Source organism: Salvelinus sp. IW2-2015, linkage group LG32 (assembly GCF_002910315.2).
Source record: "Salvelinus sp. IW2-2015 linkage group LG32, ASM291031v2, whole genome shotgun sequence".
NCBI classification, from domain to species: domain Eukaryota; kingdom Metazoa; phylum Chordata; class Actinopteri; order Salmoniformes; family Salmonidae; genus Salvelinus; species Salvelinus sp. IW2-2015.
In genome coordinates this window covers 8,423,664-8,450,499 of record NC_036871.1, presented here as the reverse complement: position 1 = coordinate 8,450,499, position 26,836 = coordinate 8,423,664, and the positions used below count along the sequence as shown (strand labels likewise).

At 40.8% G+C, this 26,836-nt stretch overlaps 1 protein-coding gene and 1 pseudogene across 3 annotated transcripts in view; both read right to left on the bottom strand.

The window, feature by feature from the left end:
• Positions 1 to 511: 511 nt before the first annotated feature.
• Positions 512 to 7,113, bottom strand: LOC139023508 (protein DVR-1-like; annotated as a pseudogene).
• LOC111956741 (F-box-like/WD repeat-containing protein TBL1XR1) overlaps positions 4,028 to 26,836 on the bottom strand; it is a 37,721-nt gene continuing 14,912 nt past the window's right edge. For 2 of the 3 annotated variants that reach the window (XM_023977306.2, XM_023977305.2), the window contains exons 4-16: positions 26,513 to 26,658; positions 21,731 to 21,965; positions 20,694 to 20,826; positions 19,090 to 19,231; positions 18,526 to 18,589; positions 18,318 to 18,359; positions 18,097 to 18,194; positions 13,174 to 13,356; positions 12,688 to 12,762; positions 12,351 to 12,478; positions 11,781 to 11,946; positions 11,324 to 11,425; positions 4,028 to 8,126 (exon numbers count right to left, since the gene is read on the bottom strand). In XM_023977306.2, the coding sequence (XP_023833074.1) occupies positions 8,100 to 8,126; positions 11,324 to 11,425; positions 11,781 to 11,946; positions 12,351 to 12,478; positions 12,688 to 12,762; positions 13,174 to 13,356; positions 18,097 to 18,194; positions 18,318 to 18,359; positions 18,526 to 18,589; positions 19,090 to 19,231; positions 20,694 to 20,826; positions 21,731 to 21,965; positions 26,513 to 26,658 (1,541 nt within the window). In that variant the 3' untranslated portion in view covers positions 4,028 to 8,099. The remainder of the gene's footprint in view (positions 8,127 to 11,323; positions 11,426 to 11,780; positions 11,947 to 12,350; positions 12,479 to 12,687; positions 12,763 to 13,173; positions 13,357 to 18,096; positions 18,195 to 18,317; positions 18,360 to 18,525; positions 18,590 to 19,089; positions 19,232 to 20,693; positions 20,827 to 21,730; positions 21,966 to 26,512; positions 26,659 to 26,836) is intronic. The other variant, XM_023977308.2, reaches the window with a different exon arrangement.

Sequence of the window (26,836 nt, the reverse complement as noted above, 5' to 3'; positions counted from 1 at the left end):
TGGGTGAAGGAGACTTATTGCGAAATAGGAAGCCGATTATAGATTTAATTTTGGATTGGAGATGCTTAATGTGAGTCTGGAAGGAGAGTTTACAGTCTAACCAGACACCTAGGTATTTGTAGTTGTCCACATATTCTAAGTCAGAACCGTCCAGAGTAGTTGAAGAGCATGCATTTAGTTTTACTACTATTTAAAAGCAGTTGGAGGCCATGGAAGGAGTGTTGTATGGCATTGAAGCTCGTTTGGAGGTTTATTAACACAGTGTCCAAAGAAGGGCCAGGTGTATACCGAATGGTGTTGTCTGCGTAGAGGTGGATCAGAGAATCACCAGCAGCAAGAGCAACATCATTGATATATACAGAGAAAAGAGTCAGGGAGTACCGGTACAGAGTCAATGTGAGGGGGCACCGGTGTCAAGGTAATTGAGTTAATATGTACATGTAGGTAGAGTTATTAAAGTGACTATGTATAGATAATAACAGAGAGTAGCAGCAGCGTAGAAGAGGGGGGGGTTAATGCAAATAGTCTGGGTAACCATTTGATTAGCTGTTCGGGAGTTGAGAGACCACTCTCCACTTCCGCCGAGAGCAGCACTGGAGCGGGTTCAGGGATATGGGCCACCAATGAGGTCTGGAACTCTGGGAAGGTTACTGTTGGCCCGAACGGGAGAGTGTTTCCCAGGTGGAGGGCCATGATGGTGTCCCTGGCCAGGGTGTGGGTGGGTTGAGGCTGTAGCTCCAGCACGTAGGTCCTCCCTGGTTTAATTAACGCATTGAATAACAGATTCAATACATGGAACAACAGATAGAACATGGAACAAAAACAATCTGAAGGAAGTTTCTTCTGAAGTGTCTGTCCTTTATTGGACACATTTAAGAAAGATCAGGAAACATTTTATAAATATATATWTWTTTTTTTACATGTATTTAAACCATTATTTTTGGCACTAAACTGTCTCCATATAGACTTCCATAGAAAATGTTTAACTGGTACTGAAGTACCTTCCGACGAGTCTCACCTTTCCACAGAGGGGTCCTATTAGTGTCCAGCCCAAACTGTTCGGACACTACAGACAGAAGTTGGCAGATCGGCTCTTCCGACTTCGTGCTTGTGAGAGTCTCATCTTTCCATAGAGTGGTCATAATAGTTTGTAGGCTAAACTGTTCGGACGCTACAGACGAATGTGTGAGAATACCGCTCTAGCTCTGTCACCTTTCACTGCAGATGCAGAAGTGCGACATGCGGTGGATTGAGATGCATCCAATGCAAAAACACTGATTGTGTTGTTATGCTAATTCGATTCACACGGGGCCTTCGAAATTGACTGTAGGGGGTTTTAAGCCAGTTCTCAGCCAAGGCTGTGAGGTCCAGCGTGAGGGATCTGGGCTCTGGTTCTAGCTGCACCTACTGGGACTGGGACAGCACCAGCCTGCGGTTGGCCTTGTGGCTCGCTCCCCTCAGGGTCGCACGCAGCACCTTGTACAGGGATACACTGAGAGCCTGTGGGCCCAGGAGGAACCTTGGTGTGCGGAACACGTCCCACTGGAACTTGATTTCAAGCTGCGCCAGAGAGAGCTGCTCCAAGGGCTGCAGAAAAGACACGTTGAAGAATAGATGTTTCTCCACACAGCCGTGGCCCTCAAGCTCCAGCCTGACACCAGTCAGAACAGAAAAAACAAGACATATTAGGGTCACACTTTAGTAGAGCCCAGGTTTCAATTTACAATTGAATTTTCAATGTCACAGTCAATACAAGCCTTTATCTGTAATAAAGAAAGCTAATGCTCTCTGACTTTGTCCCCCTGGTTGATTTTTCATTGGTATATTTTGCCCCAAAAACAATAGGAGTGAATTAACTCAGAAGCAATTGTTTTCAAAGACCAAACGGTATCTCTTGAATATCAAACTTGTTTAAAATTGATTGTGTATGTATGCCTATGTTGGGATGGCCCTGGAGAAATGTAACCACTCAAATTCATAGACAGATCTATGGATGCAATGACTGACCATCCATAAAATATTGTTTATACCATGTTTTAAGCTAAACAATGTTTGCTTACAATTACATTGTTTACAATGGAGTAGGCTACAACAACCCAATGGGCACAGATGTCAATTCAATGTCTATTCCACTTTGGTTCAACGTAACTTCAATGAAATGGCGTGGAAACAACGTTGATTGACCAGTGGGAAGCTTCTTCCTGGGTTCTGATGGTGTAAGACAGTAGAACTAAGCTCATGAGGCATTTAGTCCAAGTTATATTCCTCAAGAGTCAATTACGTGTTTTTCTGTTGCGTGATTTCAGTCTTGGAGGTGTGTTTCCTGACCTATTCTGCGTTTGGTTAATGATATTTGTTCCACATGAGACGCAAAAGCCTATTTCACTTCCTCAAAATCGCCAGAATGAATGTAAAATAACTCAAGAAATCTGTCATTAATGTCGACATTTTGGCCAATAATGTTTTAATTGCTCAATTGTACATCTAACTAAGGTGTTTGGTGTAGTATTTCTCAAGTAAAAAAATGSGCAACGTGTTGTCATATGTAAACAAAGTCAGAGCTGCTGGGCAGGTCTGTCTTACTGTCTATGCTATTGGATAGAGGGCAATCACCGCAACTGTACACCCCAAGTTAGTGGGCAAATGGACATTGTCAAATCAAAACCCAACCTTAATTTACCCATTGTGATGCAGTGATGTTCCAAACTCCGTTTTAGACAAGACTGACTTCATGACCAAAATTATCCTGTTTACAGTTTGTAGTCAATTTTGACACTAGAATAACTGTTTCTGACTCAAATCGATGCCACATAGGCCATTTTCGATGGGATTTGTTGCCTTTGAAAGGCAGTCGCTCATTAAATGTCCACAAATGTAGCAATCACAGATTGCCTCTTTAAAGTCTACTCGTCAGTGTTGTAATTGGCTGTGACAATCGCCAATTAATTTCTCGCGCTGGACCAGAAAAATGCGAAAACTGTTTTGACTTTGTGGCTGTGTTATTTAATGGAAACCGGGGCAAGCAGCCAATGTAGAAACCGCTGTAATTTTCCTGGTTGCTAAAATTCTACACTGTTCGCTCAATTTCTGTTTAAGTGAGAAAACAAGCACTGAATAGTGTAGGATATAATTTTACCATCTGTGAAATATATTTTCAATAAAAAAAATAGCTTTTACAGCTGTTTGAAGCTGGTGGACCAAAACAGAAAGTAAAAGGCTCAAGTGGGAGTCTCTGCCATGTTACTGAAATGGTATTCTGGGGAGGGAGATTTGAATGTAGCCTAGTGTTGTTGGAATTCACCTAGCTTCCACATAGGGGAGAAATTCGGAGAAATTGTGTGTAGCACATTTAACTTCCCAATTTCATAATACTTTATTTCATAATACTTTTGACCACTAGATGCCAGTCACTGGCCTTTAAAAAAATGCCGGCTATGCTGTCTTCTGGACTGCATGTTTCCTTAACTTGTAGCCTGGATTTAGAGCATGCAAACATCACAAGAGCCGAAAGTGCTCAAGACATTGTGCCATGTACCATGACCAAGGATAGAGTACTATACACAACCAGCCCCTATGGCTAAAGGGGATACGGCTACCATTAAATGAGCAACCAGCAGTTGCTACATCAATTATTTTTTACTTATAAATTGATATTTACCCATTCATTATTTTAGAATATAACTTACGACTCATGAGCTAAGTTCGACTGTCGTACCCCATCAGAACCCAAAATACAAGCGTGTAAATGTTTATTTTTATGTCAAACCGCCTCAAAACATGGTTTAAACTAAAACGTTGATACCATAGATAGTCAATCCTTGTATCCATAGCTTGGTCAACGATTTGAGATAACATTTCTCCAGCCTCACCCCTCATCTTTTTACCGAACCGGGGTGGGGAGGCCACTTAGTTATTGTTTCTACTGCTGATTGCCACTTTAACTGTACATTGAGGGAGAATGCAGAACAACAGAAGGCCCTCTAGGTGTCATGAGGAACAAAGCAAGTCAACAGAAAAACCACTTGGCTATTATCAAAATAGATTTTATTCTAGACGTTTCAAAGATCTGAGTGATATTACAACAGTCAAATGCGTAGGTTGCAGAGAGAGTCTCAGCAACCATATGAGAGAGAGAACATAACAAGGGTGAGGGCAAAGACAACATGGAACAAAAAAAATCTGCAAATAGGTATTTACATGGTCCATGGTGTTATGACACGTCCTTGTTAAAGTTGAGATTTATTGTTTTTGTTCATTTTTGCGTACATAGCTACAAATAAATCTGAATTATAAAAGTTTCCAAAGAGTACAAAACCTTCAAGGGCTTTTTAGACATAGCAAAGATAGAATTAGTACTTTAGGTAGGAACAAAAAAAAATTAGCAAACACTTGAATGCAGTGTAAAAAGCGTCTCTTTTTAAAAACAAAAGGGTTATAAAATACCATTCCACTGTCATAGACTTCATAATAAATTGTGTCATCATGGTACAATCCACTCACTGTTGATTATATTAAAGAAAACTCCAAAATACTCTTAGCTTCTGTACAAAATGTGTTTGTAAAACAAGTGACATTCTGAGAAAGAAAATCGCAAAGGAGGCTTTTGAAAAGACAAAAAAACAACAACATTGGTGTTTTAAAGCGACAGGATGATAGCTAGGGCTAAGATATGGGATTTCGGAATGCCATGAAGTTGGCCTGGATCCAATAAGTCAACAGTTTAGACACTACTATTTCCCCTTCCGTTTTAACGGAACTACTGCACACGTTCAGCTGAGTGAAATAAAACCACGAGCATTAATCCCTGTCTGGATGTGCCAACCAGGGTTAGGAGTCAACTCCAAATGAAATTTATGGGATGAACTGAAATTCCAATTCAAGAATGGAAAAAAAGTGCCATTCATTTTCAATGAGGATTTTTTTTTCAATTCAAGAATTGAAAGTTCACTTACAGAATGAATCAACATAGAAATGACTACAACCCTGGTTTAAACATCTCCCTGTTACACATTATTCTGAAGTGCAGGAAAAAATAGAACATATAAACCCAGTCTTAGGGCTGCTCTTCTCTTTTATAGCTATGACCGTTTAATGGTATTTTATAAAGAACCATTTCTCATGGTAAAAGACCCACATGATGTATAGTACCGCCACATTTTCCAAGCATGTCTTCGAGAGTTACAGATTTTTCTTAAAACCACCCTTGCACTTGAGTGGCATATAAAAAGAATCGCCTGTGATGTCACAGATATATTATATGTAGTTACAATGTTACATGAAGTCATATATGTTCCAAAGTCCGCTTCTCATCTCAACTAATCTCCCTGCAAAAAAAACAGAAGGAAAAAAAGGCTTTAAAAAAAAACTGCACCTTCTGAAACACTACAAAACAAAAACGCTGTCTATCCATGTATAGGCCTCAACACAGCCTGTGTTGGTGCTGTGCACAAAATCACTTTTAAAACCACAACCAAAGAGCAGACACAGCATTGTGTCCTAAAACAGAACACTTAAAGCAACGGATCACTCCAAAAATCTAACTTTGTCAGATGTTTATAGAACTCAAAAGTAGTCTTGGAACGTGGACTAATCTTGTGTAAAGGCGTCCGCATGCTTCCCAGACGAAACAGTTCGGAYGAGTTTGTGCATATATTATGACGACATTTTGTGATGTTTTTGTTCGTTTTGGACTTCGGTAAGGGTTTTTCAGGCACACATTTTCTCGAGGAAAGCCGAGGTTGGTAGCTGAAGTCTACACCCGTTCGTCAGTGATTGGTCAACAGTTAGGATTCTTCAGTGAAGTCTGTTGATATTCAACGAGACAACTCATTTTCATGCACATTTTTCCATTGAGAAATACTGCACCAAAGATCTTAGTCGCACAATTTTATATCTAAGATCTCCTCTGCAAAAATGTCAAAATTAATGATAGATTTGGGGCGGCAGGTAACCTAGCGGTTAGAGTGTTGGACTAGTAACCGGAAGGTTGCAAGATCGAATCCCAGAGCTGACAAGGTAAAAATCTGTCGTTCTGCTCCTGAACAAGGCAGTTCCTAGGCCGTCATTGAAAATAAGAATTTGTTCTTAACTGATTTGCCTAGTTAAACAAAAAATAACTAAATCCTGAGTTATTTTAGATTCATTTGGATTATTTTGAGACAGTGTATACTGGCTACGGTGTCTCAAAATAGACAAACAGTACTATTGCCGCTTGTTTCAAATTTTTCAAGTGAAGGTCTTTTAAGGAAGTATACGAGCAGTTCGCCTAGCCAACTTTGGCTCGCCGCCAGCCAAACTGAAGCATGCGGACGCCACCACTTTCAGGTCCGAAAACTACCGGKTAACTTTGACATCGGAGTCAACCACCTAAACATGACACCTGAAGACATCAACATAAACATCACTAGATCCCAGACATCAACAGTCAATGACAATCATAAACATTTTGTTCAACATGACAAATTGCAATAAGGTTGCCCAGCGGTAACATTTCAAATGTGATAAGAGTTGGTTGTCGATTGAAGGAAGCATGGTTGAAACTGACTGCCGACATTTGAAAGGGCCGGCGTAATACTTATGTAGGTGCTATGAAGGTCCTATGTACAGTACACGCCACTCTATGCAAGTGTTACTGCTGAAATCAAGACAGCTACAGTATGTCCAGATTAATTACCAAGCAAGACCGGTCAACAAAACAAAGCAAAAAAAAAAACTTAGTGATGGCTTAGTCTGATTATCATTTAGCATTTGTTAGCTTAGCACACGATGGACTGTGGAGGTACAACATATTGTGAATAGCACAGCTCAGATGTTAATGGTAACGTCCTCTATCAACCAATCAGGATACATGGAGCGTGTTCAATAGGGAGAAATCGTTCTGAAACGTGGAGGTTCTAATTGAACGTGTCCAAAGTGAAACACTTGTTTTCCATTGTAAAACTTGTTGCTACTTAGTGTCCTACTGAACACAACCCGCCTGTAGGACATTGTGGCTTTGGATGTGGGTTGTCCTGTCATTCATGAGCTACCCAAAGCACTATGTTCTGGCTAAAAGCTCCCTGGAGACACAGATCGAGGATCAGCTTACCCTCCCCCAATCCTAGCCATAGCCATTACGGGAGAAAACGCCAAACTGACCTTAGATCAGTGTCTGCAACTTCCCCTAACCAATCAATTACACTCAAATCTAACATCACATGTAGTTAGAATGTAAGAGGATGGGGCTTTCTAGTAGCTGCAGTGATGATCTTTAGTCCAAGAGTTTATTAGAATTATCAGATATCTATTAAGCTAACAGTTTTGCACACCTGAAGCCATTTAAAAGGTAATAAGAAGTACAAGTATGCATATGGCACCTTTAATCCCCACTAACTGTGCTCCCAGAAATGTTTAATAAAAGGATTTTGGCAAACTGAAAAAAAAAAGCTTTGAATTGAAAACAAATGAAACAATTTCAACTTTATAAATATATATTTGTTGTTCAATGTATTTTTGAACCACAAAAACACACATGGACAGTGCCAAAATGAACGATTTCTCCCAATATCAGTTTGAAACCCAAATTTAAGAAAAAAATCCTACTGACCTTACCTCTCTCGACATGTAACACAAACCTAAAGCAAAATAAATGGCCACAGGACGACAAAAAATGTGGACATGTACAATATGCACACACCAACGACGTGGGGGGGGACAAAAGCTTAACATTTCTAATTTCTGGTATAAAGAATAGAAAATAAATAAACAAAACAAATTGCAGATATTTTGGTATGTATGCAATGGGTCCTCTTCTCTTCAATATGATTTTTGTCTCGGTGACCATAATATAGTCCTTTTTCTCTCCTGTGGGTCTGAGTCTGACTTGAGGGAAGTCCAGATCCCCTTTGCTGGGGGTTAGTTTGACCTCTTCTCTGGAGGGGTAGTCTGTGTGTTTATGGGGGTGTTGGGGTGCTCTGTTTGGCTGTGATGGTAATGGTGGTGGTGGTTGTGATGACGGGCCATGGCTTCTGATGGGACTACAGCAGTGTAGACGACAGGCTGGGACAGTCATTTTGGCTATGTACACATTCGTAGTCGGTCCATGGCTCCCCAAACYAGCGTCATTTCCTCAGGTCTAATACACAAACCTGGAACGGAGAGAGAGAGGTTAAAGGTCAAATGTAATGAGCAGGGCAAGGTTGTTTTTTTCTGACCATGTGACCAGAGAAACCCCTGGCCTTAACAATAAGACAAACACYCATCCATTATTAGCCTAAGTAGTACCGTTTCCTCTGCTGAAAAACACTTCCTTTCATTATTCAACTTTAGAACTCTCAGCTGCGCCAATGTGTAAAACCTCTCAAGTCCAGTCAGAACGATAGCTATTGACTTCCTAACCGTCCCTGTCAATAGACACTGCATTATGCAAGGAGATAATTGGTGGTGGGTCTCACTGTACTAGGACAATCCCTTACAGATTATCCGTAGATGCTCAAGCCTATCTGTTTGATTAATTACTCCACAGCTGCAACTATGGACATTAAAAAAACATTGTTTACTGCTCTAGCTGTAATACTGACACTTGATGAATAAAACAGATACTGGAAACTGGATAGGTAGTTAGATTCCTGGTGGTCCCGGGAATCTAACCCACCATCTTGGCATTGTTAGTGCCATGCTCTACCAACAGAGGACCTACATCTAGAGATCATTTGCGACGATAAAAAAAGAGTCTTAAATCCATCATGTATTTAATGAATTATAGCACATAAAACATTTTACAGTAACGGACAAATAATGAATGATGTTCATGGATTTTGGTGGGAAATCAGGTTTTCAAATTAGACAAATGTTCCTTTTTTTCTCTCCTTAGACTACACATATACACTGAGTTTACCAAACATTAGGTACACTTTCCTAATATTGAGTTGCAACCCCTCCCCTTTTGCACTCAGAACAGCCTTATTTCGTCAGGACATAGGTGTCGAAAGCGTTCCACAGGGATGCTGGCCCATTTTGATGCTTCCAACAGTTGTGTTAAGTTGGCTGGAAGTCCTTTGGGTGGTGGACCATTCTTGATACACACGGGAAACTGATGAGCGTGAAAAAAACAGCAGCATTTCAGTTCTTGACACAAACCGGAGCGCCTGACGCATGGCACACACCATCCATGTCTCAAGGCTTAAAAATCCTTCTTTAACCCATCTCCTCCCCTCCATCTACTCTGATTGAAGTGGATTTAACAGGTGGGATCATAGCATTCACCTGGTCAGTCTATGTCATGGAAAGAGAATGTTTTGTATACTCAAGTCTATTTTCAAATGGTATCAGGTATTTTTTTAATATCTTGTGTCACATTTTTACATTTGTCATTTCAGACTCCCCTATCCAGAGCGACTTACAGTAGTAGTGAGTGCATACATTTTCTCAGTACTGGTCCCCCGCGGGAATCGAACCCACAACCCTGGGCGTTGCAAGCGCCATGCTCTACCAACTGAGCCACACGGGACCACGAGTCATGACAGCAGTCAAATTCCACGTGGCCGTTTAGTCACGGCAACTAGGCTTCTCCAAGCTCTGATGTTGCGGATGGTCATCAGCAGCCTACCAAACTTGCTTACTGCCTGGTACTCAGCGCTCCGTTGTCCCTTGAGAGGTGCGTCGGAGCACGGCAGCCGTGAGAAGGGAATTACAATTAGCCTATCATATTCAGGCCAAGGGCACAATGGCCACTTTGGCCACAAGAGGCATGGATTCTTTTTTATGGGCCACACAAGGGGGATTCCGCCGGGAAATTCAAGGCCTGGTGAGAATATTATCAAGTGCTTGTCAAATTGTGAATGGGAGACTGATGGTGTGCAGCTTCCGACTTTTTCCCAAATCATCATTAGTCTCATCATGCAGCCTTAGAATGTATTAAACATCAAAACATATAGCCCAACCTTTGTATCACAATTAAAGTTACGCATATACCATTTCTTCGTTAACCGCTCGACACAGAATAGTCGCATGTGCGCACTTCCTTTGAAATCATTGAGAAAATAGTGTTTCCATTTTATTAAGCTTTGTTCAATTGTATTCTTCATACTATAAAATTATTTAAAAAATAAAGCCATGGAATTCTAAGCAAATCTGCTAAATGAACTAGTGTAGCCCACAGCCATATGGCACAGCCAGATCAGGGCCTAACATAAGGACAACTCAGAGTATGCTATTCTGTTCTTCTGAAATGGACTGCATTTTCTTCATATCATGTTTCTTTAGACCGGTCTAAAATAAATCATGGATATATTGTGATGGCGTAGASTATATTAAATTGATTTCTTAGACTTTAAAAAAAATGTAGATGTTCCAAAGGTTTGCGTCAGTGGCTTGTAAGATGTGTGTGGAAGCCAGGAGATGCTAAACTTGGTTATGCTAATTAACGGTCAATTACTGTGAGACTGGCAGTTATTTGCTTGACAGTCACTGGCTGACAATTTCAGGACCTGCCACAACCCTAGGTGGAATAGGGCTTTACAACCACAAAAACGTCCTCCGTTTAAGCCTACCTACACTTTTCTAGACTGCCTCTTTAATTACTGTTGTCACGTTCTGTTGCATAATTCAACAAGCGTGTCAATAGCAGGATACGCTCTGATTAAAAAATCAACACGCTCGGCTCTAGATTACACCCATCTACAGTATACACACTTTACATTGTTTTCCGAGATCAGATATAATATCACTATAATCCGAGTGTTCATTTTCGGAAGTTTTTAATTTCAGCTCATCTAATTTGCAAACATTTCAACTGTATCAAATGAGAACTTTTTTTGTGTAATTGAAAAAAGTTATCTTTCGTGTGATGCAAGTGTCYAGATGTGTTAAATCCCTGACGAAGCTTTAGCGCTCATATAGATTCACTGGAAAAACGATGTATTCCATTGAGCCCATTTCAGCCATTACCGGGGTGTGTTTGACAGGTCATTCCAAACATTTTCGCGGTCGTAACGTTAACAGGGGGAAAAAAACAACAGGTATGAAAGAGTATGATGAGTAAAATGAAAGCAATCAATCCAGCGAGATTGAAGTGAGAATTGGATTTGGCACCTCTCAAAAACACAGGCTGAAAAAAGACAGATTCTCAGGTGGGCTGGGCATGCGAGTTGCTATTACCACAGTGCCATTATCCATATATAGGTGTCACTAATAGGTGATCATGAACAGTGACCATAAATGAAGCCAGGAAAAACTTGGGACCCTAGATATAGCTTTTAACTGTGGTCTAATATTTTTTCCTTCTCAGTTCCTTCTGAAATCAGGAAAATAACTCCCGGCCATGAAGAGGTGGCTGGTGACTTACTGATCCATCTGACGCGCTGGCTCCCACTTTGTCCCCCGTAGCGTTCCAGCACACCTCGAAGATGCCCCCTGTTCCCCTGTAGCTGTGAACTAAAGCACCCGTCTGTATGGACAGACAGACAGACAGGGATGTGATCAGCAAAACAATGATAAGCAGGAGAACTGGGGACAAGTCAATTTCAATCATGTTTTACACGCATCTCACTTAGGGCTGAATCCTTACTTGAGAATAGTTAGAACAAATCACCGGTTGAAATCAACGCATGATTTACGTGAAAGTCAGAGTTTTGCGCTCAGATCACAAGTTAGGATTTGGACCTAAATATTCAAACCCATGCATCGACCATTAGACCAGCCCTGCAATAAACAGTAGGTCTTGAGATGTGAATGACATATGAGTTAGAAGAGCGTGTGTGTGTGTGTGTGTGTGTGTGTGTGTGTGTCAGTCCATCCCGTACCTGTGTGTTCCAGATGTGGACACACTTGTCGAAGGAGCCGCTGGCTAGGTGGCGCCCGTCGGGGCTGAAGGCCACACTGTAGACGGGCTCTTGGTGGCGGGTGAGCGTGTGGATGCACACGCCGCGCTCCACGTCCCACAGGCGCACAGTCGAGTCAAACGACGCACTGGGGGGGAGATGGAATAAGACTTTAGTGTCCATCTTGGAAAGGAAATGCATTTTTTGCTCTGCTCCTAACCTCCGAGACGCCACAGAAAAGCAGACAACACACTCGGGAGGGAGTACAGGGTCAGCCCCAGTGCAGCGCCCCGAAGCAATTTAGGAGAGTAAAAGGAGAGGAGGAGAGGAAAGAGGGAGATAAGAACCATTCACTTTCATTTGATTACAGTGACTATCCTGGGATCTATTCAGCTGGGGCAAACCGAACGTAACAGATTGAGAAGCATAGAATGAACATACATGACTCCATCATGTACAGATCCTAAATGTATTTGTTTGACACAAAACCCCTTATTAGCCCAAACCCCAGAGGCATGCTGGGAGTTGGAGTGGTTCCTAGCCTTGTATTACCTGGCCAGCATCAGATTGGCATTGGGGTTGTTGGTCCCGGGCCCCGTGGGGCTCCACTTGATGGTGTAGATCTCCTTACTGTGGGCCTGCAGGTCGTGGACACACGAGTCCTGCTTCATACTCCAGATCTGGTAGAGATGGAGGGGAGAAGAGAGAGAGAAACGTGAGGACTCCAATCAATTATATGTACCGACTAGGGAAGAAGAGATTCTAGTTACGGCTTATAAACTACAGCCAAAAGTGGACCCCGATAACACTTACTTTGTACCGTTACTACTCCATGAAATTACATATTTGGCAGTAGTTAGGAAGTTGTGTGTGAGCTGTGTGTACTGACCTTGAGTGTCATGTCGTCGGAGCAGGAGGCCAGCAGACTCCCCGTAGGATCCCACTTGATTGCGTTCACTTCATTCTAGAGGGAAAAGAGAAAGGGATTATGAGGGAGGGAGGATACAAGGAAACATTTTGTGAACTTTATAATATAGGTAGTGCATAAACAGGGTGCACGTACAAAGGCACTTCCTGCAGTGACGTGACGAAACAGGATGGACAAAAGCTTTCACCTATATTCAGATCAATGCGTTTGAACTAGAGGGTGCCACTTTAGACTACTGAGATTAATCAATGTCAGTCACAATGGCCGCGTATACASAGGCAGGCTAATTCTGATGTTTTGACCAATCAGATTAGATATTTTGCAAATAACTGAGTAAAAGATCAGAATTGGTCTGCCTGTGTTAACGCAATCATTGTTAACGTGATAGGGAGAAGAGACTATCGAGATGCACCCAGGCCAGAGAGCCAGTCCAGTCTCAGGTCTTACCGTGTGTCCCTGGAAGGTCTTGACTGGCCGGTCCTGGCCCAGCTTACACACATGGATGCACATGTCCGTGCTGCAGGAGGCAAACGTGTTGTTGCTTTGCCAGTCCACGTCCAGGGCCGGCGCTGAGTGAAAGGGAAATTGCTGCTTGGCCTCCCCTGTGTGAGCATCCCAAATGATCGTGGTCTAAACGAGAGAAGGATACATTGTCAGAGGCTTTTCGTCATGTGTGTGACGAAATGACAATACCATGACAAAGCAATTACATATTAAAGGGATGTTAAATCCAAATGGAAAAAAACATCTGGTTTCTTCTATTCTTAAATGGCTTTCTCCACATACTCATTCCAAGGTTCTCTTTATTTTTACTATTTTCTACATTGTAGAATAATAGTGAAGACATCAAAACTATGAAATGACACATATGGAATCATGTAGTAATAGAGGTCGACCGATTATGATTTTTCAACGCCGATACCGATTATTGGAGGACCAAAAAAAGCCGATACCGATTACGTCGGCCAATTTATATATATATATATATATATATTTGTAATAATAACAATTACAACAATACTGAATGAACACTTTTATTTTAACTTAATATAATACATCAATAAAATCAATTTAGTCTCAAATAAATAATGAAACATGTTCAATTTGGTTTAAATAATGCAAAAACAAAGTGTTGGAGAAGAAACTAAAAGTGCAATATGTGCCATGTAAAAAAGCTAACATTTAAGTTCCTTGCTCAGAACATATGAAAGCTGTGTTTCCTTTTAACATGAGTCTTCAATATTCCCAGGTAAGAAGTTTTAGGTTGTAGTTATTATAGGACTCTCTCTCTCTATACCATTTGTATTTCATATACCTTTGACTATTGGATGTTCTAATAGGTACTTTAGTATTGCCAGCCTAATCTCGGGAGTTGATAGGCTTGAAGTCATAAACAGCGCAATGCTTGAAGCATTACTAAGAGCTGCTGGCAAACGCAGTAAAGTGCTGTTTGAAGGAATGCTTACGAGCCTGCTGCTGCCTACCACCGCTCAGTCAGACTGCTCTATAAAATCATAGACTTAATTATAATATAATAACGCACAGAAATACGAGCCTTAGGTCATTAATATGGTCAAATCCGGAAATTATAATTTCGAAAACAAAACGTTTATTCTTRCAGTGAAATACAGAACCGTTCCGTATTTTATCTAACGGGTGGCATCTATAAGTCTAATTATTGCTGTTACATTGCACAACCTTCAATGTTAAGTCATAATTACGTAAAATTCTGGCAAATTAGTTCGCAACGAGCCAGGCGGCCCAAACTGTTGCATATATCCTGACTCTGCGTGCAATTAACGCAAGAGAAGTGACACAATTTCCCTAGTTTAACCTCTCTGGGGTAGGTGGGACGCAATCATCCCACCTGGCCAATAGCCAGGGAAAATACATTTACATTTACATTTAAGTCATTTAGCAGACGCTCTTATCCAGAGCCATATTCAAATAAAATTATATAAAAATCAAACTTTCATTAAATCACACATGTAAGATACCAAATTAAAGCTACACTCGTTGTGAATCCAGCCAACGTCAGATTTCAAAAAGGCTTTTCGGCGAAAGCATAAGATGCTATTATCTGATGATAGCACAACAGTAAACAAAGGGCTTTTCGGCGAAAGCATAAGATGCTATTATCTGATGATAGCACAACAGTAAACAAAGAGAGTAGCATATTTCAACACTGCAGGCACGACACAAAACGCAGAAATAAAAATATAATTCATGCCTTACTTTTGACTAAATTATTTTGTTGGCACTCCAATATGTCCCATAAACATCACAAATGGTCATTTTGTTCGATTAATTCCGTCGATATATATCCAAAATGTCAATTTATTTGGCGCGTTTCATCCAGAAAAACACAGCTTCCAACTTGCGCAACGTCACTACAAAATATATCAAAAGTTACATGTAAACGTTACCAAAACATTTCAAACTACTTTTGTAATACAACGTTAGGTATTTTTAAACGTTAATAATCGATCAATTTGAAGACGGGATGATCTGTTTTCAATACAAAAAGAAAACAAACTGACGCAACTTTTTTGGTAATGCCTCTRTCAAACAATTTACTTCAAGTGACCCTCATTTACGATGGCCGTACTTCTTCATTACACAAAGGAATAACCTCAACCAATTTCCAAAGACTGGTGACATCTAGAGGAAGCGGTAGGAACTGCAAACAAGTCCCTTAGAAATCTGGTGTCCCAATGAAACATCCCAATGTTTTGCCTGCTACATAAGTTATGTAATACTCACAGACATCATTCAAACAGTTTTAGAAACCTCAGTGTTTTCTATCCAAATCTACTAATAATATGCATATCTTATATTCTGGGGAGGAGTAGCAGGCAGTTGAATTTGGGCATGCTATTTATCCAAAAGTGAAAATGCTCCCCCCTACCCCGAAGAAGTTAATATTGCCTGCTAACATGAATTTATTTTAACTAAATATGCAGGMTTAAAAAATATATACTTTGTGTATTGATCTTAAGAAAGGTATTGATGTTTATGGTCAGGTACATTCGTGCAACGATCGTGCTTTTTTGCAAATGCGCTTTTGTTAAATCATCCCCCGTTTGGTGAAGTTGGCTGTCTTTGTTAGGAAGAAATAGTCTTCACACAGTTTGCAACGAGCCAGGAGGCCCAAACTGCTGCTTATCCCGACTCTGTTGCACAGAACGCAAGAGAAGTGACACAATTTCCCTAGTTAAAAGGAATTCATGTTAGCAGGCAATATTAACTAAATATGCAGGTTTAAAAATCTATACTTGTGTATTGATTTTTAGAAAGGCGTTGAGGTTTATGGTTAGGTACACATTGGTGCAACGACAGTGCTGTTTTCGCGAATGCGCTTGTTAAATCACCCGTTTGGCGAAGTAGGCTGTGATTCAATGATAAATTAACAGGAACCGCATCGATTATATGCAACGCAGGACAAACTAGATAAACTAGTAATATCATAAACCATGTGTAGTTAACTAGTGATTATGTTAAAATTGATTGTTTTTTATAAGATACGTTTAATGCTAGCTTGCAACTTACCTTGGCTCCTTGCTGCACTCGCATAAGAGGTAGTCAGCCTGCCATGCAGTCTCCTCGTGGAGTGCAATGTAATCGGCCATGATTGGTGTCCAAAAATGCCGATTACTGATTGTTATGAAAACTTGAAATCGGCCCTAATTAAAATCGGCCGTTCTGATTAATCGGTCGACCTCTATGTAGTAACCAAAAAAAGTGTTTAAACAAATCAAAATATATTTTATATTTGAGATTCTTCAAAGTAGCCACACTTTGCCTTGATGACAGCTTTGCAAACTCTTGGCATTCTCTCAACCAACTTCATGAGGTAGTCACCTGGAATGCATTTCAATTAACAGGTGTGCCTTATTAAAAGTTAATTTGTGGAATTTCTTTCCTTCTTAATGTGTTTGAGCCAATCACTTGACAAAGTAGAGGTGGTATACAGAAGATAGCCCTATTTGGTAAAAGACCAAGTCCATATTATGGCAAAAACAGCTCAAATAAGCAAAGAGAAACGACAGTCCATCATTACTTTAAGACATACATTTCAAGAACTTTGAGCATTTCTTCAAGTGCAGTCGCAAAAACCATCAAGCTCTATGATGAAACTGGCACTCATGAGGACCGCCTCAGAAATCGGCAATTAACTGCACCTCAGATTGCAGCCCAAATAAATGCTTCACATAGTTGAAGTAACAGACACATCAACTGTTCAGAGGAGAATGCGTGAATCAGGCCTTCATGGTCGAATTGCTGCAAAGAAACCACTACTAAAGGACACCAATAATAAAGAAGAGACTTGATTGGGCCAAGAAACACGAGCAATGGACATTAGACTGGTGGAAATCTGTCCTTTGGTCTGATGAGTCAAAATTTGAGATTTTTGGTTCCAACTGCCCTGTCTTTGTGAGACACTGAGTAGGTGAACCGATGATCTACGCATGTGTGGTTCCRACCGTGAAGCATGGAGAAGGTGGTATGATGGTGCTTTGCTGGTGACACTGTCTGTGATTTATTTAGAATTCAAGGCACACTTAACCAGCATGGCTAATGACCCAAAACACACCTCCAGGCTGTGTGAGGGCTATTTGACCAAGAAGGAGGGTGATGGAGTTCTGCATTAGATGACCTGGCCTCCAACTTCACCTGACCTCAACCCAATTCAGATGGTTTGGGATGAGTTGGACCACAAAGTGAAGGAAAAGTGCTCAGCATATGTGGGAACTCATTCAAGACGGTTGGAAAAGCATTCCAGGTGAAGCTGGTTGAGAAATGCCAAGAGTGTGCAAAGCTGTCATCCAAGGCAAAGGGTGGTTACTTTGAAGAATCTCAACTATACTTTTTTAGGTACTACATGATTCAATGTGTTATTTCATTGTTTTGATGTCTTCATCAATGTAGAACATAGTAAAGATAAAGAAAAACACTGGAATGAGTTGGGGGGAGGGGTTGTTCTTAATGTTTTGTACACTCATGGTATTTCACTATGAGTTTGGAATAATACTGTGAAATTGTTACAATTATGATAAAGCCCTTTTAGTTCAAGAGTAGTTTTTTTGGCCTGCCAGTAAATTAGTTAAATAGACCAATAAGAAAGAGAGTTCCAAACCTCTCAGCCAATAACAYCTAGTTTTCCCCTCCACACTCAGACAACAACCAGACAGTCCTAGCAAAAATCTTAATTGAGAAATTGCTCTTTGCCAAGAAGCTATTTTTATTTTCAATGAAAATGGCCCGAAAAGAAACAATCACAGTAAGGCACTTAATATCAAATCCTTTCTGAGTAAAAATGTAGATACAAATGTCTGCATTGGACCTGTAACACACAAACCATTATCTTACCTTATCTACTCCTGCACTGAGGATAAAGTTGCCTTTCTTATTCCATTTGAGGGCAAATATAGGACCTTTGTGCTGGCCCAAGGTACTGGCGAGGTTACCTGCAAAAAACATGTCATGGTGCTTGTTTAGCAAGAGAACAGTACTTTAGACCATCTGTGAATGTGTTTAGAAATGTTGAGATGTGAAAGTTCTGACATTAAAAAAAAGAGGCAATACGGAACTTTTGCCTTCGAGGTTGCTCTTGAGCCACACAAAGGGGTCCCCTAAATGGACAGAAATATTGTCCATAATGACCTAATTGGACAGACAGCGTCACTCCTCCCCTCGCCTGTGAGCAAAAGCTTATATTGTTCGTCTAAAACTAAGGATTCAAGCCAACATTTTACYTAAACAATTAGCATGCCCATAGTGTATCTTTAAATTGCTTACCGTCTTTAGTCCATATTCTGGCAAAGCCATCGTATGAGCCTGTGGCTAGGAGCGTACCCTCACTCTGAAAGATAGAAATTCCTCAGTTAGTCATTTTTGGGACCAAAACCAAACCTTTTCAATAACCTGAAGTTCTGGGTTTCTGTTGCACCCCAAATTAGGACAAAACATGGCACTGATCCTAACTTGAGATTTGTGAATTACTCAAATCTTAGCTTAAATCTCCTGATGACAAACATTTGAGAAAGTCAGTTTTTCCTAATTATCTCGAGTTGTGATTTGGCCAAAAGTACATAAAAATGCTGGTTCAGTATCCTCCAGCAACTTGTAGAGCAGGGAGAAATGACAGCSTGCTCTACTGTAAGTCTATATTCTGAGTAGCGGTAGTGAAAGCCCTGCATTTTCCATGGGAGGGAACGAAGCCGTCCCATATATCCGGTTGGGAAGCGCTGCCAGAGAATGCCTTTGGCAGCCYAGACACACACGCACACCAGAGTGTGTACACACACAGTCTGTCTGCCCCCACCCCTCAAAACACACACACACATTCTCTCTCTAACCCACATTCCAGTCCAGTGAGGTGACGTCTTTGTTGCTGGGTACGTCCTGACCCCCCTCCCGTATGCAGTGTCTCAGCACCAGCTGGGTGGAGCTGCCTGTGCTGTTCTCACTCAGGTTCCAGATCCGCGCCGTTGAATCCCCAGACCTGCGCGCGCACACACACACACACACACACGTTACACACTGTCGTCTAATGTGCAACTTCTTTGGCTGCTTGTCAGCCTAAAACATAGCATCATTAACCCTTTACACTCGTGGGAATTGTACTATAGCAATAGGGCTAAATMGAATCTTAAAATACTCTGGATACATTCAGTGAAATGACAAGACTAATTCCTGGAAAATGTGGGGTAGGTGCAACATAAGATAAAAAAAAATCAAAAAAAGTGTTTGAGTGAGAGGACTAACTGGTGTCTCCAAGTGGCCACACACATCTCCAAAGCGTACGTAGTTCCTAAGCATTTTCAATACACTTTTATGACTAAAAGAAAAGAAGAGTCAACTATAAGTAACTTTTTATTTATTTATTTTTTGAGCTCTCCTAGCTGGGCCGTTGAGGAACTAGAGCAAGCACACTTGTAGTTGTTTCGTTTGGAACACAACCCTGCATCCCCGACATCACACAATTACTGTTGTTTACGCAATCCAAAAGCGGTCCATTTTAAATAGCAATCTGGGTCAGGTGGYCATGATTTGAAAGCTTGCTCTATTGCCAACCTGACTAGTTAATAAAATACGATCTTACAGTATAAAATACGATCTTACAGTGTTAGGCTTTCACAAGGCGATTCAGAGAAACAGGTCGTAATTTMMGRGCGCATAGAAAGAGTCATGKGTGCATTCAGGTGCATTTGCTGCGGCAAGTTTTCACAATAAACCAACGGCGGCTCATTCTGTTCGGAACAGAATCATTAAGCCTAGGCCTACTCACCAAACAGATGTCATGGCCGTAATTCATCACCATGCAACGTTCAATGTGGAATTGTTAATCCGTTTAGAAAATCCCAAAGAACATGCAGAATAAACTAAATTGAACATCTGTCTGTGTATCTCTGAAAACATTGTCTTTCAACTCACCAAATTGAGCCCTGTTTAAAATAAATCACTCTGAGGAGAGAGCTCTGACGTCATGTATAGCAGGTTACTGTACAGACACTACGTTCCAATTTAGGCACTTATTAGTGCCAAAATCTTCAATTTTCAAACTGTATACGGGTACGTGTGTAAAGGGCTAATAAAACACACACTTCTCAGGATTAAATTAGATGTGCGAGTACGTAAGCCTGCCAAATATACACATGCTTTATCTTAAGTTAACCAACCAACACTCTGTTGTAAACTTCCCTGATTAAGTTCTGCTCATCAAAATGTAGGTCAACGCATGAAAACTGCCAATGCTATATGAAGGGGGAATTTACTTCATGAACAAAAAGCATTTAACTTTAGGCTGTCTTTCACTAGAAACAGGGATAGAGAAGTAGAAGGAGACAGTGAGTGATAGGAAGGTGAGAGAAAAAGGAGAGAAGACAGACAGTGAAACCGAAGGAGAGAGAAAGAGAAGTTAGAAAGAGAAAAGAAACAGAAGGATAAAGGAGTCGGTTCTGTACCCTGAGGCGAGCAGGTCATTGACGGGGTTCCAGGCACAGATGAACACCTCGGACTCGTGGCCACGCAGCACCATGGCCTTGTTCTGGGGAATCTCAACGTCCCCGTCCACCTCCATCATGTCTGCATGGTGGTCTGGAGGGGAGGTGATGGAATACACCATAGAGTTAGATAGAGGACTCAACTTTGTATCAAATGGATTATATCCATCTTGTCCGCTTACCATCACATTGAGGTCTTGGGCTACGCCCTAAATCTCCCAACTGTGCACTTGAACATTCCCTGATTATCATTTAAAAGTGCAGGATTGATGTAAGCATTGGCTGAAGGGAGTTTCGACCACTGTAAAAATGCATGACGGAAGAAACCTCAATATTTTCATTGGTCCGGCTTGTCAAGTAGCACCTAAACCTACGCTAGTGTTAGTAGGAATGATTTGGAGAGGAAAAGGTTGTGCTTTAAACTTTAAACTCAAGGAGGTGATTATGTAGCTCTATGTATTGTAAATCATTTGTACTGTTATGACCAGGGGTTAAACAAATCCAATCTTAATTCAATTCCCTCTTCCAATAAATTCCATTTAATTCAATTCAAACTCCAGGTCAGTCTTTGAATTCAGAGACAATTCAAGTCCTCTCAAGTCCAATGTTAGGTGAATTACATTTCTAGTTCAATATTATCCCCAAGAATTCCCCAAATTCCAATTTGATTTCAATTCCCTCAGGCTTTCAGGGCGATAATGTCAATGTTCAGACAGCGTCGCTATACCAGAAATATACAAAATCAGTTGAAATTATTTCTAACAAATCTTGCAGTAAATTTGATACTAAGTGCATTCATTTCATTAACTGACTAAATGTTTTTACAATTCAACACAATTCCAAAACTTGAATTCAATAGAATTCCCTTCATAAGTTAATAAAAAAATGGAATTGGAATTTCAAATAAAATTGGAATTGAACCCAACCCTGGTTATGTTAACTATTATGTAAAATTCAACAAAAATAAAAGAGGTGTCATAATGAAAGGTTCTGCTCACTTGCTAAGGCGTGGGCACCATTCTCCTCGCCGTTGGCAGCGGTTCCACCCTCTCCGTTCTTGGTGCCGCTGGGCTGGGGGCCCTGGGTGCCACTGGCGCTGCCAGCCCCAGCTGCCTGCTGCTGATGGGCCAGCTTTTCCCGGTAGGCCTGCTGCCGTGTCTGCACCACATCGGGCATCACAGCGTCGATCAGAGACAGCGACTCGATGGGCCGCCCGTCAAACAGAGTGCCATCCTGGGTGACATGATACAGGGGTCGCAGCATTAACTTTCAGAAATCTGCATTTTCAAAACGCTGACCGTCAAATAAATCTGCGATTTAATCTGCATTGCATATAGGAATGGGCATTTGGCCTTTGACTGTACAAGTACTCGCATGAGCTATTTTTAGAACAAGGGGAAAAAATGTGCACATTTATCTATATGCATCTACATTTATCTAAATGTAGCTCATGTATCCCATCAGTTAGATACGTTTTTATACGCATTTATTTCTGTAGGCGCACTCAGCACTTCTGTGTAAAGGGCGCGGTCGGACGAAAAACGAGCTAGTGAGACAGAGGGGAAAGGGAATTTAGGCAGCAGAACCGTGTGATGCCTGGCCTGTTTTTTTTTTGTGTCCCACAAATGCACAAATGGAACACTAGAATCAAAGCAAATGAACGTTGTCTTCAAGACAACATTGACCAAAATGTTTACAGTATAAAAAATATTTAAAAAAATTGACCTCCGGGTTAAAGATTGAGTTTTGACATCAGTTTGAGTACTCAAGCCCATTCCTAGTTTCACATTGAAAGTCAGTGTTTTTTTTGCTTCAATTGAGTGATACAGGGCATGCAACTAGTTTTTCTTCACACAAAATGCATTAGTGCAACACATTAGGCAGAAAACCGTTTTTATCAGATGACAACAGAAGAAGTGCTAATCTATTTGGCTACCAGCCACGCAAGTAAATTAGCGTACAAAGAAAAAGCAAGGTATTTTTTTCAAAAACGATGCATATTTTTTTTATGTTTATCATAGAAAGAATGTAACCAGCTACATTTCCTAATGTTTTGTTTGAAGTTAATCTTGCATTTTAAATTTGCGACTGGAGAAAAAAAATACACCGGAGAAAAGTAACCTATACATCAGTCAGAGCGCTGTCTGGTGGTTCAATGACAACAGCAAATAAATGTAATCCCAGTGGAGAAGTGCAACTGAATTTTCAATAGGAAGCACTTTAGATATCCGTTTACAAAATGCAGCAAGAACTTTTCTACATTTTAACGTTCCTTTTCTATGTAAAAAAAACGCATCATCCTGCATTAACACGACCTGAGACATGCGTTTCAACACAGCAGTTGCCATTAACCAGTGATACAGGTTCAGAAACGTTTTCATTAAAAAAGGGGAATTCCACTCAAAAGTTAAAATTTGATGTTTCGTTCTTAACCTTCTAATATTTCAACAGATATGTCTAACATAGGGCTGGGCGATATAGCCTAAATATCATATCACAACATTTTTCACTTATTAGACTGTATGACGCTATTTTATGTTTTTGATTAATAAAAGTTCTAAATATAACCCTAGGGTGGCAACACAAATTGTAAGTGACTGCAATGGGGCTTTCTCCATTCTGATTGTTTTATACTGTTCAAACCAAATTCAGCRTTTTAAACAATTTCTGCATTTCTTGCACTTTTGTTATAATTTCCACACTGTGCCATGCAGGGCTGCATGATATGGGCACACATCTAGGCCTGGTTAATTGAACTGTTTGAATCACATAATTATTATTCTAATCCTATTGGCGGAATATAGTGGGCAGGGAGCTCCTTGAATGCATTTATTTCTTTATTATTGAATGATTAAAACATACAATATACTTGCGTAAAGCCACTCAACAACTACATCACATTAGTCATCCAACAGACTCCCATCCAGAGCGACACACACAAGCAACCAGGGTCAACGCCCCGCTCAAGTGCACGTCGACAGATCTCTCACAAGGTCAAAAAACGGGGACCTGAACCAGCGACCCATCAGCCACCGGCCTAAGCGCCCAACCGCCAGCCCTCCAAGACCCCCCCCCCCACACACAGATCCCCAAGAGCTGCCCCTCAACCATCCGAGACCCCCCTCCCTCCACTCAGGAAAAAAATATTACAAAGATCGTAACAGCCAACTGAATATGTTTGAGTGCATGTATGGCACTATTTACCTGTGTGTGTGTCCGTGTACGTGCAGATTTGAATGAGAGTGTGTGTATACGCATGTGTACAAACAGCAGCACGGCATCAGCCTCTGGCAAACAGGCATTAGCTGTAAAAACACTGTTCCACACCGTCATTCAAACTTACGTTTTGTTTTATTCAGACTTCATTTTTTTCTTTTTTTACTTATCTTTGGTCACGATACCAGTATCCCGATACTCTGAGATATCGTGGCAAGGAAACAAAACATGAAGCACGCTGAATTTCCTGAGGGGGGAAACAGTTTTCCCAGCAACTCCACTCCCACTTGTCTCCAATTCCATATCCCAGCCCTCTGCTTCCCTCAGATCTCTGCTGGCCACCCTCTTCAGATTTATACGCACCATATATCTTTCAACTATGCTGTGCTGTTTGACATACAATTTCAATCCATCTAATCAAATAGAATCCAAAGATAGCGAGTTGAAGATAAATACTTTTACTAAGAATATTAGTATATTATTAATTGACTGACCCGGTCTCTCCAGATCTACCAACAGCACTATTTATAGGGTCTATTTTAGATCAATGTTCTGCATTGTCAGCCATTCCTGAACCTGAGACCAGAAACAGGCTACCTACCTGAGGGCAATACCAAAATAAATGGTCTATTGATTCTGTATCCTCACAACAAAATCTGCAGAGCTTCGATGATTGAATGCCCCAAATATTCAACATTTTGTTGGTGGCAAGAATTCTATATAATAATTTTAGCTGAAAAGCACAAAGTCTTGAATCTTAGGTAGTTTTATAAACTCAGCAACAACAAAAAACCATCCCCTTTTCAGGACCCTGTCTTTCAAAGATCATTCGTAAAAATCCAAATAACTTCACAGATCTTCATTGTAAAGGGTTTAAACACGGTTTCCCATGCTTGTTCAATGAACCATAAACAATTCATGAACATGCACCTGTGGAACGGTCGATAAGACACTAACAGCTTACAGACGGTAGAAAATTAAGGTCAGTTATGAAAACTTAGGACACTAAAGAGGCCTTTCACTGACTCTGAAAAACACCAAAAGAAAGATGCCCAGGGTCCCTGCTCATCTGCGTGAATGTACCTTCGGCATGCTGCAAGGAGGCATGAGGACTGCAGATGTGGCCAGGGCAACAAATTGCAATGTCCGTACTGTGAGACGCCTAAGAAAGCGCTACAGGGAGACAGGACGGACAGCTGATCGTCCTCGCAGTGGCAGACCATGTGTAACAACACCTGCACAAGATTGGTACATCCAAACATCGCACCTGCGGGACAGGGTTTTTGGATATAAAGAGACTTTATCGAATAAAAGGAACATGTATTGAGTAAATGAATGTCTGCTGAGTGCAACCATATGAAGATCATCAAAGGTAAGGGATTAATTTGATCTCTATTTCTGACATATGTAACTGTTCTACTTGGCTGGCTACTGTTTGTAATGATTTGTCTAGTGGGCTATGTTCTCAAATAATCGTACGGTATGCTTTCGCTATAAAGCATTTTTAAAATCTGACACTGTGGTTGGATTCACAAGAAGTTAATCTTTAAACCTATGTAAAATATGTTCTGTTTTCTGAATTTTTATAATGAGTATTTCTGTATTTGAATTTGGCGCCCAGCAGTTTCACTGGCTGTTGAAGAGGTGGGACGCTACGTCTCATGTGCCCAAGAGAGGTTAAAAACAAAATACCCTTTTCAAACATCTTTCCCATAAATACAGGTATTTTATCAACCAGCACATTTGAGTTCAGCCATAATATTTGTTGTGCATTGTTGTTTGACATGAAAATGAATTTATTATTGACAGGGTAGGAACCAAAGTGTTGGTCAATGTTTCCAGGGGACCGTAATGAGATGTTTTCTCAAACCATGTAGCTAGCTAACATATGTTTCACCTATTCTTCTCGGATTTAAGATATTGTTGCAGAAACACTGGTACCAGGCTGTATTAGCTTTATACATTTGTTCTGACTCTTAGTACATTTAGCAAGCTAGCTAGCCAGCTAACTAGCAATTAGCATTAGCAGCTAAAAATATTTATTTTAGTCACAAATGGCTAAGAAAATACAAAATAGCAGATAGTGTATCTTATTGAGTGTATCTTACTGAGTGAGTGTATCTTACTGTCTGCAAACTACTATTAGTTTGTGTAATTATAGAACACATGGAAAGCAGCATTTTTTTCACCAACATCTTGTTCCATCTATCTGACCATGCAGACTGCCGAGTGAACGAAAATAAAGTGTTCGTGACTCCGTGGTCGAACAACTGCTCTCTCCTTGTGTGACAGGGGCAGGGCTTTGTGTTTGGAAGTGGCATGCAGCAGGAGGGAGAAAGACGACTCAAGTAGCAAACGGAGTAAACTATAAAAACMGACATTATACCTGCCTGAGTTGCGTATCACATTTAACCAACCAAACATTGAAATACCGTTATAGATTGTAAAGTAAAACCCCAAACCGGTCAATGCATCAATACCGGTATATAGTAAAATGTGGTATACCACCCGGTTAGTTTGGGGTACAGTCAGTAAATAGGAAAGTTAGCATTGTGGGTACTGACCTCATTGATGCTGACTTCTGCCTCTACGTACTGCAGGCCCTTCTGGATGATGGAGATGAGGGCAGCAGGGGGAACCAGGGCTCCGTTGATATTGGACTGGCTGATGTGGCTTTCTATGCCAAAGGTGAACGCCGAGTGGGAGAAGCCTGACAGAAGGATGGAGCGAGAGGAAGGGGAAAATGAGTTGCACACCACTGTCCTTCAAATCGGCACACCACTGCATCACTGTTTACATTCACCTTGCAGAATTTACACTCAGCGGGCAAAACTGGTTGAAATTATATCATAATAATGTAATTTCAACCAACGTCTGGTTGTAATAAA